Consider the following 18,874-nt stretch of genomic DNA (forward strand, 5'->3'; position numbering starts at 1 on the left):
ACAACCAAAATCCTCCGGGGACCCCCCCACCTCCTCGTCCCACTCCTTGGCCTCCCCCACGGCCCCAGGCTTCCTGTCTATCCCTGAGCGGCTCTGAGCACGTCCTCAGGGCCACAGAGAGCTGGACCCCGCGCGCCGCTGCTGCGAGACGTTACCCGAGTCCGCGGTCTGCGGCGCTGCCCTGCCAGCCTCACGGAGCTCAGGACCTCGCCACAGCCCAAGCGAAGCCCCTGGGGACGCGCCTGGCTCCCAGTGGCCCTTCCCACACGGAACCAGGTGAGCGGCTGTCACCGAGCGGCCCCGGACAGCCGGCTGCCACCAACGCGCGCGGCTGCGGGGAATTTGCTGGTTCCCTGTGGGTGGACGTTGCCATCTCCAGGACGGAAGCCAGAGTCACGAGGCAACGCCCAGCACCCACCGGGCCCCACGGCACCCCAGCACGGGCACTGGTGGGGGCCGGGGCCGGGTCCCTGGAGGTGGGCACCCGACAAGAACTGCAGGCCTCTTTCCCGCACTTGTCTACGTGACGAGGTTCCAATGGCAGAGTTCCCAGGGTCCACACCACCCTCAGGAGACCCTCGGCGGCTGCACGCCCGGTGGGCTCACGGCCCCGCCCCGCACCCATGGCTGGAGCAGACCCCAGGGCTTCTAGGGGAGGCTCAGAGCAGAGATGAGCTGGGCCACGGACAGACAGACATACCTGGGTTCTGGCGCTGAGGCCTAGCAGACCCTGGCCCGCCCCGTGGGGTCCCCCTGCCAGCCGTGAAGGGCGGGAGGTAGGACGACCGGAAGGAGGCTTTCAGTGAGTGGAGGCCAGGCTGGCAGGCTACACACTAGTGTAAACAGCCTTGGCCGGCCACACCCTTGAGGCCTAGGACACGGCAGGGAGGTGCCGCGGGGGGCTGCGCTCCTCCCCCCGTGCTCAGAGCTCCACTTCCCTATATGAGACCCAAATCTTGAAGTAGCAGTCACCCCGACCCACGTACCCTCGGCCACCATGGCCCCCTGCCTCTGCCAACAGACACCAACCTGGTTTGGGGTTGTTTATTTTCACAAGCAGGGCCGTTTTCCGACACCTGGGACAAAGGGGACACCGTCCCAGGGGACCCTTGGGCTCGGGCCTGAAGGTGGTTGGAGCAAGGAAGAGCACGTGCCCAGGTTCCGGGCCAGGCTGGACCCGCGCTAAGCTCAGGCCCAGGGACGAGCTCAGTCTGGGCACAAATGCATCCCCACACACCAGTGGGAACGGCATGGGGTCTGGCTTCAGGGAGGGAGACGCAAGTTGTCCCTAAAACTGCCCAACAGGACCACAGCCGCTGGGCGGCAACGAGACAGGCAAAGGCCTGCGGGTGCAGTCTGACAGGAGGCCGAGCCGTCGGAGCAGAGCAAGGTCCGGAAGCCCGCGGGCCCCGCTGTCTACGCGCCAGGGTCCAGGCGGCGGCACTGGGCCTCCAGGACACCACGGAACACCTGGAAGCGGTGGTTGAGGTCAGGCCGCGCGTGGATGCGGAAGCGGGTCCCCAGGGCACCGTCGGGCGAGGGTGCCCCGTAGAAAACGCGCTGCACCCGGGAGTGTACCAGGGCCATGGCGCACATGGCACAGGGCTCGCGGGTGATGTAGAGGTCGTAGCCCGTGCACACATAAGGGACGCTGTCGTCATGCATGTCCCCATCCTCGTCCAGCTTGCGCACGGAGCCCACCCGGACGCTCTGGGGAGTAACGGCTGGGACGAAGGAGCAGGCGGGGTAGGGGCCGAGGTCATAGGCGCCGCGGCCCTGGCCCTGGGCCACCAGGTCAATGCACACCATGGTGGCGTGCAGCAGGGGGCTGGCCGCGTTGCTGCAGTCGTGACCCGTGGCCAGCACTCGGCCTGAGGACGGGTCCACCACCACGGCCCCCACCGCCCTCAGGCCCCTGGCAGCCGCCTGCCGAGCGGCCCACACGGCCTGCTCCATGTGGCCCTGCATCGCTGTCCGCTCCTGCGCCGAGAAGAGCCGCCCGGCCAAGGCACGTGTCACCTGCCGATCCTCGTGGAAGGATGTGGGCCAGTGGGCCCGCGCCTCCTCAAACTGGCCTCTGGTCAGGGGCGGCCGGGCAGGCACAGGCACCAGGAAGGGCTGGCCCAGGCCCCGAGGGTCCACGGCCGGCTGCGGGAGCAGCTCGGCGAGCGACCTGGTGCCCGCGGCCGGCCCCGCCAGGCACAGCAGCATCTCTAGCGCATGCGGGCGGCTGGCATCGCGGCTCGGCCGCACCCTCTTGAGGTGAGGCTGGGCGGGCAGCGGGTGGACGGCCGACACCTCCTTGAGGAGGCGCGAGGTCTGGCGCTTGTCGAGGACGGGTGCGGCGTAGGCCAGCACCAGCTCCACGTCCTGGGACTGCTGCTCGGACAGGACCGGGAGGGCTTGCCAGCGCTCGGGCTCCTGCTCGGGGCTCCCGGTCTTCTCGTCCCCACGCTGCTCCACGGGGCCCGGGGCGGGGTCCATCCTTGGCACGGCTCCGACTGTGGGAGATAGAGATCGGAGCAGAGCATCATCCGTCAGCGCAGGAGGCGGGGAAGCCGCAGGAGTCCGTCCCAGGTCCGGCCCAGGTCCCGGAGCACGGCGGCTGAAGGCTCCTCCGAGAGCTCCGCCCACACACAATGCAGCCCTGGCCACGCTCGGGCTCACATCCTCCCAACTCCGGGTCGGCACAGCTTAAACCGTCATCGACAGTCCCGTGTCCCTTTGACACGAACCACCAGTGAACACGCGCCCTGGGTGGCGGAGACTTAGCGAGAAAAAGAACGGGAATCGTCTCCGTAATCGTCTTCACGTTGGCCTCGGGCTCAGGTGATCACGCTCCGTGTTTTAGCTTAAACAGACGCGTTAGTAACTTCACCTGTTCCTTTGAGCAGTTTTTGGAACCGGGGCTGCCAGGACACTTAATGTTACGCACGACCCTCGCATCTTGACCCTGTGGGTCGGGACCGGCTCAGATAACGTCAGGCCTCAATGACCCGCCATCTCGACCTGATGCTGGAGGACCCAAGGTGCCACCGTGCACCCAGAGCACGCGGCCCGCCGGCATCCTGGAGTGGACGGGCCCCCATCTGACAACCGTGGGCTTCTACCTCTTGCGACACGTCTCCCAGCACACGCATCAGCTGCACAGAACCCCCCGTATTTGTCAGCCAGACTTGCTGGAGGATGACCTGCCCGTGACATCCTGGCCCACCACGCTACGTCCCGAGCTCACGACGCAAGTCTGGCAAATGTGCAGAACCAGGGGTGCTGGTGGCAGCTCCGAGGAGTGGAACGTGTACAGGGCCCCCCAGCACTTGCAGCACTTCCCACGGAGGGAAGGTCCGCGGCGCCGACTCCGCACCGACCCCCAGCACACACCACGCCCAGCACCCCGCAGCCCACACAGGCCACGACAGCTCCTCATCTGTACGGCAAGACACAGAGTCTTGCTTGTTCCTCTCAAAGTACGGCTGTCTCGTTAGAACAGGTGGCAAGCAAAGGAGCCTGCCACTGGGACGCTGTGGGCTCTGGTGCCAGCTCCCGGGCAGGATGGGTGGAAACCACAGCAGTCACCGTCTGACCAGTGGCTGCTCCAGTCCATGCCCAGGTATGTGCCCGGGAGCACCGGGAACACGCGTCCAAGGCAACCTGCGCACGCGTGTTCATAGCACAGGATTCACAGCGCCGGAAGGTGGGCATGGCCCGTGTCCTTCAGTGGAGAGGCGGATACACGCAACGTGTCCATCCACACACCGGCACAGTACTCAGCCACAAACGGGGGTAAGCCCCCCTCCATGCCGCCCCATGGATGGACCCCAGCTCATGACGCTCAGGAACCAGACACCGGAGGCCCCACAGGATGGGAGCCCACAGGTGTGACACGTCCAGGACGGGCTCGCCCATGCATGGGCAGGGGGCTCGGGGGTGATGGGGAATGACTACTTTGGAGCGGGTGGAATGTTCTGGAATAATACCACGATGACAACTTGTGATGACCCCACAAATATCCTAAAAACCACAGATACGTCTGTTTTAAATGGTCGAACTTCCCCTTGGCGAGGCTGCTGAAGAAAGCGGGCGGGGTGGGACATGGGCAGCTGCCCGGTCAGCAGACGCGCACACGAGGCCTGGCCGACAGCTGCCCGGGCTGCAGCGGCCACGCGTCCTCCCAGCGACCCAGGAGGGAGCTCGGGGAACGAACCCTTCCTACACGCCCCGGCGAGGCTCTGAGGGCTGGAAGGGCTTCGGGGGCCGCGAGGCAGGAAGGCAGAGTCGGGACTGACCAGGCACAGGCCCTGCGCCCCGGGGAGGGGGGGAGGCGGGCGAAGAAAGCAGCAGCGTCCAGAGTCGGTGACCTGCTGAGCCCCGGCCCCGCTGCACACGTCGGCGCACACGTGCTCACGCCCAGGAGCGGGCTCCAGGCACCCGGCTGCCCCCTCGGCCGCCCTCCAAGCCTCTGCTGCTCCTGCCCAGTGCGGCCCGGCCCGGGCATCTCCGCGGCTGCTCACAAGCACTTAGTTCACGGTCGGTGCCCGGCCTCCAGCGGCAGGCCCCAGGCGGGGGTCCGGTGCACGGGCAGCCCCACGGACACCGGTCGCTACAGCCCCCCACGGCACCCCACCGCCATCGGGGGTGCCCTGGAACTGCCCACGACCCCCGGCAGGCCTGGCGGGCGGACTCGGGCTCTGCAGGCAGCCCCCGTGGGGCTCCGGCCTGCGGCTGCTCCAGCCCTGCAGGAGGCAGGCAGGCCAGAAGCTGGGCCCCGGGGTCACCCACCCCAGGGACGGCGGCGCGAGGGACCCCACAGTCTCGGGGGCGGGCAGTCCCGGAGGGCTCCTCGGAGGCGGTGTGCCCCGTCGCTTACACGGACCACGCGGCCTCCTGCGCTTGGAAGTTCCAGAACGTGGGGGCACGCGGGGTGCGGGGGACCCCTCTGCCGGGGGGCGGGGGGGAGGCCCCGACCACTCACGCCTTCAGCAATCTCTACGACGCCTGCAGGGCGGGGACACCAGTAAACCGGCGGCGCGGCGGCGGGGGCGGCGGGGGGCGGGCCGGGATGACCCCGGGCGCGCGCGCGGGGGGAGGGGCCGAGGGCGCCGCGGGCGCACGGGGTCTCCACCGCCGGCCGCAGGGGCGCGCGCACGCGCACACGGGCGCGGGGAGCGGCGGCCCTCGGTCCGGCCGCCCCGCGCGCACGCGCACACGCGCCGATGCCCCCGGCTGCCTCCTCGCCCCCGGCGCGGCCGGCGTCCCCGCCGGCCGAGAATCCACCCCCACCCCCGCCCAAGCCGCCACCCCGACTTGCCGTCCGTGGAGCCCGGGCCGCGAGAACCGAGCCCCCGGGAGCCCCGCGCTTACCTGAAGCGCCACACGCGAGCGCTGCGCCTGCCAAGTCCTAGCAACCGACCGCCTGCCCCGCCTCCGCCCGCGCCGCGGGGCACGACGGGAGCGTAGTTCCAGGGGCGGGGTCGGCGCGGGACCAGGGGCGGGGCTGGGACTACAATCCCCACAAGGCTGCGCGCCGGGCCGCGAAGCGCCGCCCCTCCCCCGAGCGCCGCTCCCGAGACCCGCTGGAGCGCGGGGGAGCGCGGAGTTGAGGGTTCGAGACCCCGCTCGGCGGCGGCGGGGAAAAGAGGACCCTGGGCGCCGTTCGGGAAATCAGACTAGGGAGACTGAAGCAGAGGCGCACACGGCACCCACTGCAGCGCGCCCCGAGCCCAGCTAGCTGCTGCCACGTGGCTCCACCGAGGCCGTCCGCAGAGAGCCGGGGGCTCAGGTTCTCCTAAGGGTCTCGGACTGGGCGATTCTTGGCTTCAGTTTTCCTGACTGTACAGTAGCCGGAGAGGACCTCCTGACACTGCCGGGCAATGCATGGTAATTTGATGAGCAGCTCCAGTTATTCATTGGAGTCCAACAGGTTTGACCCAGCGGTTCTCAGCCAGGGTCAGGGGGACGGTGCGGGAGGTCAGGCACATTTGTGGTGGTTGTGATGGGGGGCGGTGCACTTGGCATCAAATGGCATCAAAACCTGCAGGCCGGGGATGTCACTCGACACCCTGCGGTGCACAGGACGCCCCCAGCCCAACCAGCCCCCAGTGTCCGCACGTGCACAGGTTGGAAGACCCCGATCTAACCCCATTGCTGAGTGTGGAGGAGAATTCAGATCCACAGGAGCCCTGATAGGGTAATTTTAATTTTTCCATTTCCTCCCTGTTTCCTTCCTGCAAGAACCAAGGAATTTCCCCCGAGAAGATGGGTTAAATGTCTATCCCGGGAGGGGGCGGCGGGAGGGAGCCGCTGGCGGGGTGAAGGGATCCTCCTGGTGATCCTGCTGCCACCAGGCTCCTCACCCCTGCAGGGCCCTAAGAATCCATCCCTGTGTGTTTCTCGTAGTTTGCAAAGCATCGCCTCATGCCACCATTTATGCCCTAAAACAACACTCCAGGAAACAAATTTGTTCGCAGCTGGTCACTTTCCTTTTTCTCTTCCAAACAAAAAGTCAGATCAATGTGTGCTTTCATTTTCTATTTCACACATCTCTCCAATCCTGGATGTGCCACTCAAGTTAGCCTAGAGCCCCTATTTGGTTGCCTTTTTTTTTTTTTTTTTAATTTTCATGATGTTTGGCATGTTGTCAAAAGCAAAGACTAGATTTTCTGCAAATGAAAAATGAATCTCCTCAATGTATTTTTATGCCTGTTTTTTTTTTTTTTAAGTTAGCTTTATGCCCAACATGGGCTCAGACTCACGACCCCAAGATCAAGGAGTCACATGCTCCACCAACCGAACCAGCCAGGTGCCCCTTTTTCTGCGTGTTTTTATTTTTATTTATTTTTTTAAAGATTTTATTTATTTATTCATAGACACAGAAACAGAGGCAGAGACATAGGCAGAGGGAGAAGCAGGCTCCACTCCACGCAGGGAGCCTGATGTGGGACTCGATCCCAGGTCTCTAGGATCACACCCCAGGCTGCAGGCAGCACCAAACCGCTGCGCCACCGGGGCTGCCCTTCTGCCTGTTTTTAAACTCTCGATATACAAAAAGACATAGAAGTAGGAATATAAAGTGGTGCAGCCACCATGGGAAACAGTATGGCAGTTCTTCGAAAATAATTACTCTAGGACCCAAAGACTGCCCTCCTAGGTATGTACACAAGAGAGTTGAAAGCAGGGACCCAAACAGATTCTGGCCCAGCCATGTTCACAGCAGCATTACCCACAATAGACAAAGGGTGGGAGTTAAAGTATCAACGGGTGAATGGGCCCTCCATATACTGGAATGCGACCCAGCCTCAAGAAGGAAGGGACCAGACCCCAACACCTGCCCCCACGTGGACAGACCCCGAGGACACCGGGCTCAGGGAGGGAACCCAGACCCAGAAGGACACGTCCTGCAGGACCCCACTCCCAGGAGGTCCCTAGAGGAGGCCCGTCCACAGAGACAGAGAGGAGGTGGTGGGAGCCAGGGGGGGCGAGGAAGAGGAGGAGTAACTGGGAACAGGTACGGGATTTCCTTCTGGTGACAAACATGTCCCACAATTAGATGGGGTTGATGGTTATGCAACATTGTGCATTCATTCACACCAATGAAGGGTGTTCTCTAAAACAGTTAATTTTATGTTATATGAAATTTGCCTCAAAAAAATGTAAAAAGGAAAATAATGTAAAAAGGGGATCCCTGGGGGGGCTCAGCGGTTTAGCACCTGCCTTCGGCCCAGCGCATGACCCTGGAGTTCCGGTGGAGTCCCACATCGGGCTCCCTGCATGGAGCCTGCTTCTCCCTCTGCCCTTGTCTCTGCCTCTCTCTGTGTGTGTCTCTCATGAATAAATAAGTAAAATAATAAATAAATAAATTTTAAAATTAAAAAATAGTAAAAACACACAGGAAGAAAAGATCTTTGCCTTCCGGTGTCCTGTCTGCGTGCCACCTTCATCTCCTTGTAGGACAGGAATGGACCAGTTCTCTGAAAATACTCTCTCTGCAACCAGACAGAGGTTGGCTGGCCCCCAACCCACCTGTCTGCCCTGTGAGGCCCCCTCCTCCAGGGACGCTGCTGTCAGGCTGTCCAAGCAGACACATGACCTATAAAATGCATCCCTGGGCAGCCAGGGTGGCTCAGCGGTTGAGCATCTGCCTTCGGCCCCGGGCATCGTCCTGGGGTCCTGGGATCGAGTCCCGCATTGGGTTCCCTGCAGGGAGCCTGCTTCTCCCTCTGCCTCTCTCTGTGTCTCTCATGAATACATAAATAAAATTTAAAAAATAATAAAAATAAATAAAATGCACCCCTGCATTAGTGCAAAGAACTCCACTCTAGCGAAGAAAACCAAAGGAGACCTCCCCCACCCCAAATCTTTCTAACAAAAGTCAGCACGGAGTCCAGGAGGGGAAGGCAGTGTGGTCGAGTGAGCAGGGCCAGGCAGTGACAGTAGCCCAGAGCTGGAACCACCCCAAGTGAACGGGTAAGCACATTCAACACTGGTGCTGGATCAGTTAGAGGGGAGGAAACCACCTGTGCCTTTGTTTCCAGGACGTGGAGTGGGGTAGGAACGGAAGTGGATGGGCATCTCCTCTGTGGGAGCCCCACACGTGCTGGGGCCCTGTGAGAGTGGTGCTTTGCCTGCTGGGCACCGAGCTCCTCTTCTGGACATGGCAACCCAGTTCTTGTGTCCATATAGTTCCCAGGACTGCACTGCCACCTTAGCCCACCTTAGCCCATGAATCAGAGCATTTACCTCCCCTACCCCTGCCCCCAGCCTCACTGATTGGTTCAGAAATGGACTTGTGACTCAGTGGGACCCATGAGAGTCAGCCTTGGGATTTTGTTTGGAATGTAAGTGGAGTCCTTCTCATCGTGCTCTAGGGTTAACCCCTGGAGCTTCCAAGAGTGATTTTTACTACCCAATAGTGGAGCTTGTCTGAAAATTAAGTCCAAACAGAAGAGAGCAGATCCCAAAGAGAGAGAGGGGTCCCGGGCCTTAATAACATTGTTTAAAGCACCTGGATCTAGCCCTGCCTGAATCAGGAAGTCCTTGGGCTGTCCTGTGATTCATTCTGTTTGCTGTGTTTTTTTATGACTTAAGCTAACGGGAGTTATGATTTCGCCCTTTATGAACCAAGAGCTTCAATCAATAGGGTCGCTTCTGTTTTGACATTGCTCATCATTTCACACCTTTCACAAGTCACATGATCCTCACGACAGTGTTGGGTTAGTAGGTTAGTAGTGTCCAGAACCAACAGGTAGGAAAAAGCTTGGCATTCATTCCCCAACTGTAAGTTGAGTAGCAGCAGAAAGCGCCCCGGAGTGTCCCGTGCCCCGGGGTCAGCTGCTCCAGGCCACAAGCTCTTCCATTTCCACGGGGCCGTCACCAAGTGACTCCCCCTGGGGAGGAGGAGGACGTCCCTGCAAGCCTGCCCCCACCTCCACGGGGCTGGGGGGACAAGCTGCGCTCCTCCCAACCACTTTGTTTATCTGCTCGCCATCCTGTTGACGTCTGAGGTTGCTCCGCCAGGTGTTTCCCACGCTGTGGGGATCCTCAGGCCCCTCTTCCTGGAAATGTGGGGGTGGGGGCGGGGTGGGGCGGGGGCACTTCCTCCAAGGCCCCGGGAAGGCCGCCCAAAGCCAGCAGAGCGGCGACGCCGGCTCCCTGGAGGTTGTCGCCGCCTTACTGCCCCGGCAGGTGTCTCAGGTGTCTCGGGAGCCAGCCTGGCCGGCTTAGGCAGGCGGCGAGCGCGCCTCGGCCCTGGGACCCTGGGACCAGGGCGCACACACCACTGGTCACGTGCCAACCATCTGTCACTTCCCCGGGCCAGAAAACGGTAGTTTCTGAAAAACAAACTGAGCTGTCCTCGGGTTCTAGAACCCAGCCTCTTCGCTCACATCTCTTCAACCCTCACTTTGCACAGAATTCATAACCGAGCCGGCTCTCTCCCTTCCCAGGCCTCCGCGCCGAGACTCCCAACCATTAGTAATGTTGCCTGCGTGCTCGTTTGCACCCCGGCAGGGTTCAAAGCATTGACATGATCTTATTTGTCCTCAGGACAATCGTAAGTAGCAGAGCAGCAAGTATCCTCATTTTATTTTATCTTATTTTTTTAATGATTTATTTATTTATTCATGACAGACACACACGCAGGGAGGCAGAGGGAGAAGCAGGCTCCACGCAGGGAGCCCGACGTGGGACTCGATCCCGGGTCCCCAGGATCACGCCCTGGCCGGAAGCCAGGTGCTAAACCCTTGAGCCACCCAGGGATCCCCCAAGTATCCTCATTTTAAAGATAAGGAAACATTGTATCCACCATCCTTTCCATCATTTTACCCTTAGGGGTAGGTTTATGCTGTGCTTTCCCCCACTCACCCCCCAAGTCAGGGTTTGCTTGTGTCCAGGTGCCCTGTCCAAACAGGGCCTGAGGGCCACAGCCTCGAAATGACCTCTCCACGTCCCAGGGGGCACACAGTCCCAACGGACCTGGCCATGTGGGACTGGGGTGTGGGGAGGAGCCCCGTTTCTTTCTTTTTTTTTTTTTTAAGATTTTATTTATTTATTCATGAGAGACACACAGAGAGAGAGAGGCAGAGACACAGGCAGAGGGAGAAGCAGGCTCCATGCAGGGAACCGGACGTGGGACTCGATCCCAGGTCTCCAGGATCACGCCCTGAGCTGAAGGCGGCGCTAAACTGCTGCGCCACCCGGGCTGCCCAGGAGCCCCATTTCGAATAGTCCTTATCCTGCCCTGCCCTACCCTTTTATTTTAGTCTTCCCAGCACTTATTATTTATGTATCCAGAATGTCTGCTCCACCAGAGATGGCAGTTCCGTTCCCTGTGGTGTCCACATTAGCCAGCCCAGTGCAAGTGCTCAGTATAGGCGACCAGCTAATGTTAAATAATAATAACAATAATAATATAGCTAATGTTAAAATAATAACAATATTATTATTGTTATTATTTTAACAAGACAGATGGGATCGCCCACACATCCCTTGAGGCGCCCTGTGCACCCTACCCAACCGCTAAGGATCAAGCAGGCACTGTCGTCACTTACTTACCAAAGGCAGCAGGTCCCAATCCCTGGCTTCAGGCCTGATCAGCAGGTGCAGTGATTTGGGTGCTTCCCAAAACATCTACATCCACAGCCTTGCTGTGCCCTCCCCCACCATCTGAGGGACCCAGCACCTGCTCCAGGACACTCAGTGAAGCAGGGGTGGCTTGTGGGTAGTGGGCCTCAGAGCGGGACCCCCCCTATTCAGCAGCACCACTACAATATACACTCCTTTCAAAATGCAGATTCTTGGGCCCCACCCCAGACCTGCTGAATCAGAAACTCTGGGCTGGTCCCCAGCCATCTGTGTTTCAACAGGCCTCCCCTGGGGCCTCCAGTACCCCTCTCAACTCGGAGAGCCAGGCCCCTTGCTCTCTCACATTTGCAATGTCTCGAGATGTCTCTGGTCTGATGTCATGACCCGGGGCGCTCCTGGCACAGAGTGAGTGGGGGCCAGGGATGCTGCTGACCCCCTACAGAGCCTGGGATGCCCCCAGAGAGTCACCTGCCCTTAGTGTCAGCAGGGCCAAGGACGACACACCCTGCATTCATTATTTGAAAAAAATATTGAGTCTGACCCCTGCTCATACTGGACCTCAGAGTAAACCTCCAGGGGTCAGAGGATTCAAACCCGGGCAACCCCAGCATCTGTGAGTCACCCCCATTCAGGGTGTGTCATTAAGTGTGTGCAGCATCCCAGGACCTCAGGGGTCAGATGGTCACAGAGGGCAGTCTCCTGGGGGTCAGGGGAACCTCCTGACACAGGTGGTCCCACCTGGGGGACATTCTGCTCCCCGGGGGGCATTGGTGATGTCTGGGGACATTTTTGGTTGTTTCAAGCCCAGCGGGTGCTCCTGGCGTGGAGTGGGTGGGGGCCAGGGATGCTGCCCAATACCCCAGAGCGCTCAGGACACCCCACAACCGAGAATCATCCACCCCAAGTGTCAGTGGTGCCTGAGACATCCTGCCCAGGAGCCAAGCGGGTACACTAGCCGTGGTCAGGAGCCCTGGACAAACGCCTTGGGGCCTGAGCCTCAGTTTCCCCACCTGTAAGTTGAGATGACAGGACCTATTCGCCTTCAGTTGTTGCAAAGACAGGGACGAGCGCGGCCCAGGAGACACCCAACCCCTGGGCCTGGGGTGGGGAGATCGATCTGGCGGCAGACCCCGCCCCGAAAACGGAGGCCCTTCTCCGACGCGGCGATGTCTACCTGGGGAAATAAGGGCCCTTCTGCAGGACAAGAGGCCCTGCGTCAGGGGCCGGAGGAACCCCGGCGTCCTCCGGGCCCCCCGCTCCGTCCTCTAGGTGCCGCCGCCGCCGCCGGGGGCCCCCGGAGCCGCGGGGAGGCACCTGCGGCACGTCCCGCCCCAGGTCGGGAAGAGCAATTTCTATTGGCTACGGCGCAGCGACGGCGAGCTCCGATTGGCCGAGAGGAGCGTAGCTGCGAGAGATGGGCGGGCGGGGGCGGAGCCTCCGGGGCGGGGCGGGGCGGGGCCGGGGGCAGTGCCCCGCCCCCACCGGGGGGCCCGCAGGTTGGCGCGTCGGCTCGTCCTCCTCCGCCCCCTTTCCCTTTTTCAGATGGAGACACTGAGTCTCTGCTAATTGCCTTTATTCAAATTGTTATTTCCAATACCGTGGGGGTGGGGGTGGGGGTGGTTTTCTTGCACTACTTTTGATTTTTAAATATATTTCAATGAAATAGTATTTATCCCTACACTGAAGTGTTTGTTGTTTCTTGGGGTATTTAGATGTTTTTTTTTTGTTTGTTTGTTTTTGTTTTTTGCCTGTCGTGAATTTTGGGTCCAACGTGAGCACCTCGCTCTCTTGATGCAAGTCCCAGCTCTACACGAAAGAACCTGGGCAAGTGAGCTGGGGCGGTCCATGGTGTTGGGCCTCCGATCTAACCATCAAGGAATGGAGAGGGCCATGATCTGCCTCCCTTGACCTTACATTCATTCATTCATTCATGCCTTACATTAAAAAATCAAGCCACCTGGGTGGCACTGACAATGAAGCATCTGCCTTTGGCTCAGGTCATGATCCCAGGGTCCTGAGATCAAGCTCTACCTAGGGCTCTCCCCTTGGGGTGGGGGTTCTGCTTCTCCCTGTTCCTTTGCCCCTACTTGTGCTCTCTCTGTCTCTCTCTGTCTCTCTGTCTCGAAAATCAAGTCCTCTAAAAAAAAATAGAAATTGAGGACTTGGGGATCCGTGGGTGGCTCAGAGGTTTAGTGCCTGCCTTTGGTCCAGGGCATGATCCCAAAGTCCTGGGATGGAGTCCCGCGTCGGGCTCCCAGCATGGAGCCTGCTTCTCCCTCTGCCTGTGTCTCTGCCTCTCTCTCCTCTTTCTGTGACTATCATGAATAAATAAATAAAAAATCTTAAAAAAAAAAAAAGAAATTGAGGACTCAATCAGCCAAAATTGTCAATTTTTGTAACATCTATATAGGGCTAGAATTCACATATGAGGCAATTCACTCACTTAGAGCATACGGTTCAATGTTTTTTTGTATATTCATAGAGCCGTGCATCCATGACCACAAACTATTTTAGAACATCTTAATCATCCCCGAAGGAAACCTCATAGGCCTTAGCAGTCACTCCCCCACAAGCCCCTGGCACCCACTATGGATTTGCTTACTCTATTTCGTGTGAGTGGGTCACACAGCGTTTGTCCCTTGGCGTCTCCTTCCTCTTTCACTGAGGGTGATGATTTCAAGCTTCACCCACACAGCGTGGGTGCCAGCACTTCACTCCTGTTTACAGCCGAATAATATTCCAAGCAATGGGCCGCATTTGCTTTCCCTTCGTCACACACTGGATGTTTGGGTTATTTCCACATTTGGCGATTATAAGTGATGCTGCTTTGAACACGTGTGCACAGGTGTGCATGGGGACAAATGCTTTCATTCGCCAGATCCCATGGTAAATCAACGTGTCACCTTAGGTGGAGCTGCAGCCTGTTTCCCAGGGCGGCTGCACCCCCCCCCAGGGGTGCAGGCTCTGACTTTTCCCTGCGCTCCCCACATTGGTTATCGCCTGTCTTTTTAAGGTAGCTGCCTGAGCAGGTGTGAAGTACCATCTCACGGTGGTGTGGTTTCCCTGATGGCTCAAGATGTTGAGGTGACCATAATTGTTGGATTATGTTCTACTATGTCAGAGCCTTTCCTGGGAACACAGACTCGATCTTTACCCCGCAGATCGGGGCACCGGAAGGAGGCAGATGACAGCCAAATAAAGCAGACCAAGGGGGAGATTCCGCTCATGGAGTGAGTGCTCTTCAGAGGCTTGGAGCCAAGTGTGGCCTTCACAGGGACTGAACGGCTAAGGTGAATGAAGTAGCCAGGGAGGGGTTCTCCAGGGGGTGACACCTGCCCCCAGCCCCGAGCAGTGACATGATCTCTGTGGGGACAGCATTCCAAGCAGAGGGAGCGGCCAGCGCCGGGGGTCCTGGGGCAGCCTCTGGCCAGTGTGTTCAAGACAGGCACGAGATCCCGCGGGTTGAAGTGTGGTGAACACGGGGGCTCACGGAGGAGAAGCCAAGGGAGCCAGAGAGGGCTGCCACTTTGTATAGCCATTGGGCAGTTTATTTTCTTTTTTAAAAAGATTTGTTTATTTGCGGGACACCTGGGTGGCTCAGTGGTTTAGCCTTCAGCCCAGGGCATGATCCTGGAGTCCCAGGATCGAGTCCCGCATCGGGCTCCCTGCGTGGAGCCTGCTTCTCCCTCTGCCTATAGGTCTTTACCTCTGTGTGTGTGTGTGTGTGTCTCTCATGAGTGAATAAATAAAACGTTAAAAAAAAAAGGTGATTAAGTTAAAATGAGATCACGAAGATGTCCTTGATCCAGTGTGACTGCTGTCCTCACAAGAAGAGGAGATCATCTGGAGGGTATTATGCTGAGTGAAGTAAGTCAATCAGAGAAGGACAAACATTATATGTTCTCATTCATTTGGGGAATATAAATAATAGTGAAAGGGAATATAAGGGAAGGGAGAAGAAATGTGTGGGAAATATCAGAAAGGGAGACAGAACGTAAAGACTGCTAACTCTGGGAAACGAACTAGGGGTGTTGGAAGGGGAGGAGGGCGGGGGGTGGGAGTGAATGGGTGACGGGCACTGGGGGTTATTCTGTATGTTAGTAAATTGAACACCAATAAAAAATAAATTAAAAAAAAAAAAGAAGAGGAGATCAGGACAGAGACACGTACTCCTGCGAGGACACAGGGAGATGACAGTGTTGACAAACCCTGGAAGAACCGGCTAACACCCTGATCTCAGACCTCCTGCCTTTAGCGGGGAGTAGGGGGGGGGCTTGTCATTTAGGCCGAACCCCTGTTCCGTGTCACCGTGCTATGGCAGCCCCAGCAAACTCATACAGCGCCCAATAAAATGAGCACGTATGGCCAGGAAAAGACTTGTATGAACATGCATAGCAGCTTTATTCATAATAACCCCAAACTGGAAACAACCCAAGGGTCCACCTGCCGGGGAATGGGTCGAGAAATTGTGCTGCGTCTGCACAACGGAATACTATGCAGCAGTGGAAAGGTGCACACCTGCTACGGACTCGGGCCCGGCGAGCAGTGGAGGAGCACGCCCTGGGGTTCCGTCCACGGGAAGAGCAAAACCAAGTGAAACAAATTAATGGTGAGGGAAGTCAAGCTGTGGTACTGCTGGGAGGGGAGAGCCAGGCCCAGGGAGGGAGGGATGCTCTGACTCCATCCCAGGACCCCGGGATCACGCCCTGAGCCGAAGGCAGCCGCTCCACCGCTGAGCCCCCCAGGTCCCCCTATAAGCAACTTTTTTTTTTTAAGATTTTATTTATTCATGAGAAACACAGAGAGAGGCAGAGACACAGGTTCCATGCGGGGAACCCAATGTGGGACTCGATCCCTGATCTCCAGGATCACACCCTGGACCGAAGGCGGCGCTAAACCGCTGAGCCACCTGGGCTGCCCTATAAGCAACTTTTTAACAAGGTTTTCTTTTTGAAAACCCTTATACCTACCCCTGGCCCCACCCATGCATGGCCTTCCCCATTATCAACGTCCCTCACCAGAGTGGGACATGTGACAAGGACAAACCTACACTGCCCATCATCATCACCCGAAGCCCACAGTTGACACTAGGGTCACTCTTTGTGTTGTAGCTTCTGTGGTTTTGGCCATGCGTGTGAGGACGTGGACCCACCATCACGGTATCACACAGACCTGTTCCCTGCCAGAAAATTCTGCTCCCCGTTCCCCCTGCCCCCCACACCCCACAAGCACGGATCTTCATTGGCCTCCGCAGCTTCACTCCCCCTGAGCGGGGGTGGGGGGTGGGGGTGTCAGATGTTCACACCCTGCAGTGAATGAGTGGGATTTGCATTTTTAACTATTATTTTTGGGTACGTCTGGATGCCATTAGGATACGACTTGGTTAGCCTGGGAAGAGCAGGTGCCCCCTCCGCCTGAGCCCTGGAGCTGGGCCCGCCCGGACCCTGTCAGCTGCAGGTGGCAGATAGGAACGCTCAGCCTCCGCAGCTGCAGGGGCCAATTCCTCATAAGAAATCCGTCTGTCCCTCCGTCTGTTTACCCGTCCTCCTGTCTTAGGTGTCCTGTGGTCCTGTTGCTCCAAGAGCCCGAGGGACACCAGCCCCAGGTGCGCCTCCCAGCACTTGTCTTTCTGCTTCTAAGCCCCACTGCTGCGGTGGGGCAGGAGGGAGGAGGGCGGGGGGGGGGGGGGGGGTGGCGGAGGGGCAGGAGGGGCAGGAGGGGCGGGTGGGCTAGGGGCAAGCAGAGGGCTGGGGCTCCAGGCTCCCTCCCCAGGTCCTCCCTGCCCCCCTACCCCATCAGCTGGGCCAGTGGTGCTATTTTCATGTCAAGTGCCCCCCACTTCCTTCCTCAGGCTCTCAGGAGCCCACTTCCTGACTGCGTCTCACTCTCTCCGCTCAGGGTGGGGTCCAGACAGACTGGCAAGTTCTCAGCAACCCCAGTGCCCTGGACCCTGAACTTGGCGTTTCCCTGTCCATTCCGTGAACCGCGAGTGGCCATGCAATTTACAGATCCCAGTTTAAATGGAAAATACGCAAATACGGCGCCCCTTGTTCAAAAATTATTAGGAATTCAGGACGACTGCCCCCCACCCCCAGCAATAAACCATGGGAGGGGCTCTTTGGAGCCTGAGGCTCTGGGTGACTGCACAGGTCTCATCCCCGAAGCCCGTGCTATCCCCAACCCTTATGGCTTCATAAACTTGCATTTATCTATTTTATTGTGGTAAAGTACACATCACATAAAATTTACCACTTAGTTGTTTCTAAGCACACAGCTCAGAGCACGAAGCACACTCACCCCGCCGTGCATCCCCCCCACCGTCTCCAGAACCTTCCATCTCTCCACAGGGACCACCCCCCTCCCCCCTCCCCGGCTCCCACCACCTCCTCTCTGTCTCTGTGGACGGGCCTCCTCTGGGGACGTCCTGGGAGTGGGGTCCTGCAGGAGGTGTCCTTCTGGGTCTGGGTCCCCTCCCTGAGCCCGGCGTTCTCAGGGTCTGTCCACGTGGGGGCAGGTGTCGGGCCCCTTTTGTAGCAGGTGCACCTGTTAATTAAACATTAATTTTAGGTCTTCCTGAAGCCACTTGGTTTTATTTCAGCCTCTGCATGATCCTGACAGAAGCACATCCTCTGCCAAACAAGCCCCAGACGAACTCAGAAGACACATCAAAGGGTAAAGGAAGAAAACAGTCGCCGACAATCTCACCCGCCCTGCGCTGCTGCCCATTCTCACCGTGGCGTGTTTTGCTCACAGGGGGACCCCCGGGTCCTTCATTTCCTGGACGCAGCAGTGTAGACCCTTTCATTAGAATCCTCTGCTTCGGGATCCCTGGGTGGCTCAGCGGTTTAGCGCCGCCTTCCACCCAGGGTGTGATCCTGGAGTCCCGGGATGGAGTCCCACATCGGGCTCCCTGCACGGAGCCTGCTTCTCCCTCTGCCTGGGTCTCTGCCTCTCTCTCTCTGTGTGTCTCTAATGAATAAATAAATAAAATCTTAAAAAAAGAAAAAAAGAATCCTCTGCTTCCAGGAACCTTCCCTGCAGGTCCCTGCCCATGAGCATGAAATGCCCCAGATGCTGGCTGTAGCCAGAACCAACCGAAGTGTCCATCAAGAGGGAATGGAGTCTGTAAGTGATGGGCCAGCCTGGGGGTTCCGTGAGAGGATTACCACTGGGCCCATGCAGAAGTGAGCACCTGTGCAGTGTTTGTTAAAAGCTGCTGTGTGTTTAAACATCTTTAAAAGGTGGGGGGACTTCTTTGCACCTGTTCACAGGTGCACACAGATGCATGGATTTCTCAGCATAGAAACAGGAGCAACTGGGAATCATGGCTGCCTTGGGATGGGCTCTTCCATTTCCTGGGGAACAGGACTGGAAGCAGGTTATGCACTCTTTCAGACCCTTTGAATTTTGAGCCACGCAAGTATATTTCCTATAAAAACAGAAATAAAAGTAACAAACAAACAGGGGCGCCTGGCCAGCTCAGTCTGTAGAATGTGTGACTCTTGATCTTGGGGTCATGAGTTCGAGCCCCACATTGAGTATAGAGATAACTTAAAACAAAAGAAAACAAAACCCAAGGTCTTTAAAAAAAAAAAAAAAAGATAAGCAAACAAACAGGAACCAAAACCCAAAGGGCCTTGTACTGGTCTCCTACCACCGGGCTGTGTTTTGTTTTTTGTCAAGAGTCTCTTTATTTGGTCTCCTGTTGAGGATCATGCACCGAATCGAAGGCAGACATTCAACCGCTGAGCCACCCAGGCGTCCCTAAAGAAGTGAATTAAAAAAAAAATATATA

General features: G+C 58.2%; 2 protein-coding genes and 1 long non-coding RNA gene across 11 annotated transcripts in view; all 3 read right to left on the minus strand.

The window, feature by feature from the left end:
- The window catches only part of SCAMP4 (secretory carrier membrane protein 4), a 28,153-nt gene extending 15,770 nt beyond the window's left edge, over window positions 1–12,383 (minus strand). For 3 of the 9 annotated variants that reach the window (XR_012012483.1, XM_072788010.1, XM_072788002.1), the window contains exon 1: window positions 5,362–5,502. The gene's annotated coding sequence lies outside the window, so the exon portion shown is untranslated. Of the gene's footprint in view, window positions 1–700; window positions 830–1,029; window positions 1,161–4,867; window positions 5,033–5,361; window positions 5,503–12,089; window positions 12,179–12,253 lie in introns of those variants that run through there. The other 6 variants (XM_072788009.1, XM_072788008.1, XM_072788004.1 and 3 more) reach the window with 6 other exon arrangements.
- ADAT3 (adenosine deaminase tRNA specific 3) lies at window positions 1,030–5,448 on the minus strand. Its single transcript, XM_072788000.1, has 2 exons — window positions 5,362–5,448; window positions 1,030–2,501 (listed from the first exon to the last, which is right to left on the minus strand). The coding sequence occupies exon 2, from the start codon at window positions 2,482–2,484 to the stop codon at window positions 1,417–1,419; it is 1,068 nt and encodes a 355-aa protein (XP_072644101.1). The 5' UTR covers window positions 2,485–2,501; window positions 5,362–5,448; the 3' UTR covers window positions 1,030–1,416.
- Window positions 12,384–17,464: 5,081 nt separating the features above from the next.
- Window positions 17,465–18,844, minus strand: LOC140611391 (uncharacterized). The gene is made up of 3 exons (XR_012012625.1): window positions 18,734–18,844; window positions 17,812–18,048; window positions 17,465–17,622 (listed from the first exon to the last, which is right to left on the minus strand). It is a non-coding gene; the product is annotated as an uncharacterized lncRNA (long non-coding RNA).
- Window positions 18,845–18,874: the final 30 nt, after the last annotated feature.

The sequence above is a fragment of the Canis lupus genome, chromosome 19 (assembly GCF_048164855.1).
Source record: "Canis lupus baileyi chromosome 19, mCanLup2.hap1, whole genome shotgun sequence".
In the NCBI taxonomy this organism is placed as follows: domain Eukaryota; kingdom Metazoa; phylum Chordata; class Mammalia; order Carnivora; family Canidae; genus Canis; species Canis lupus.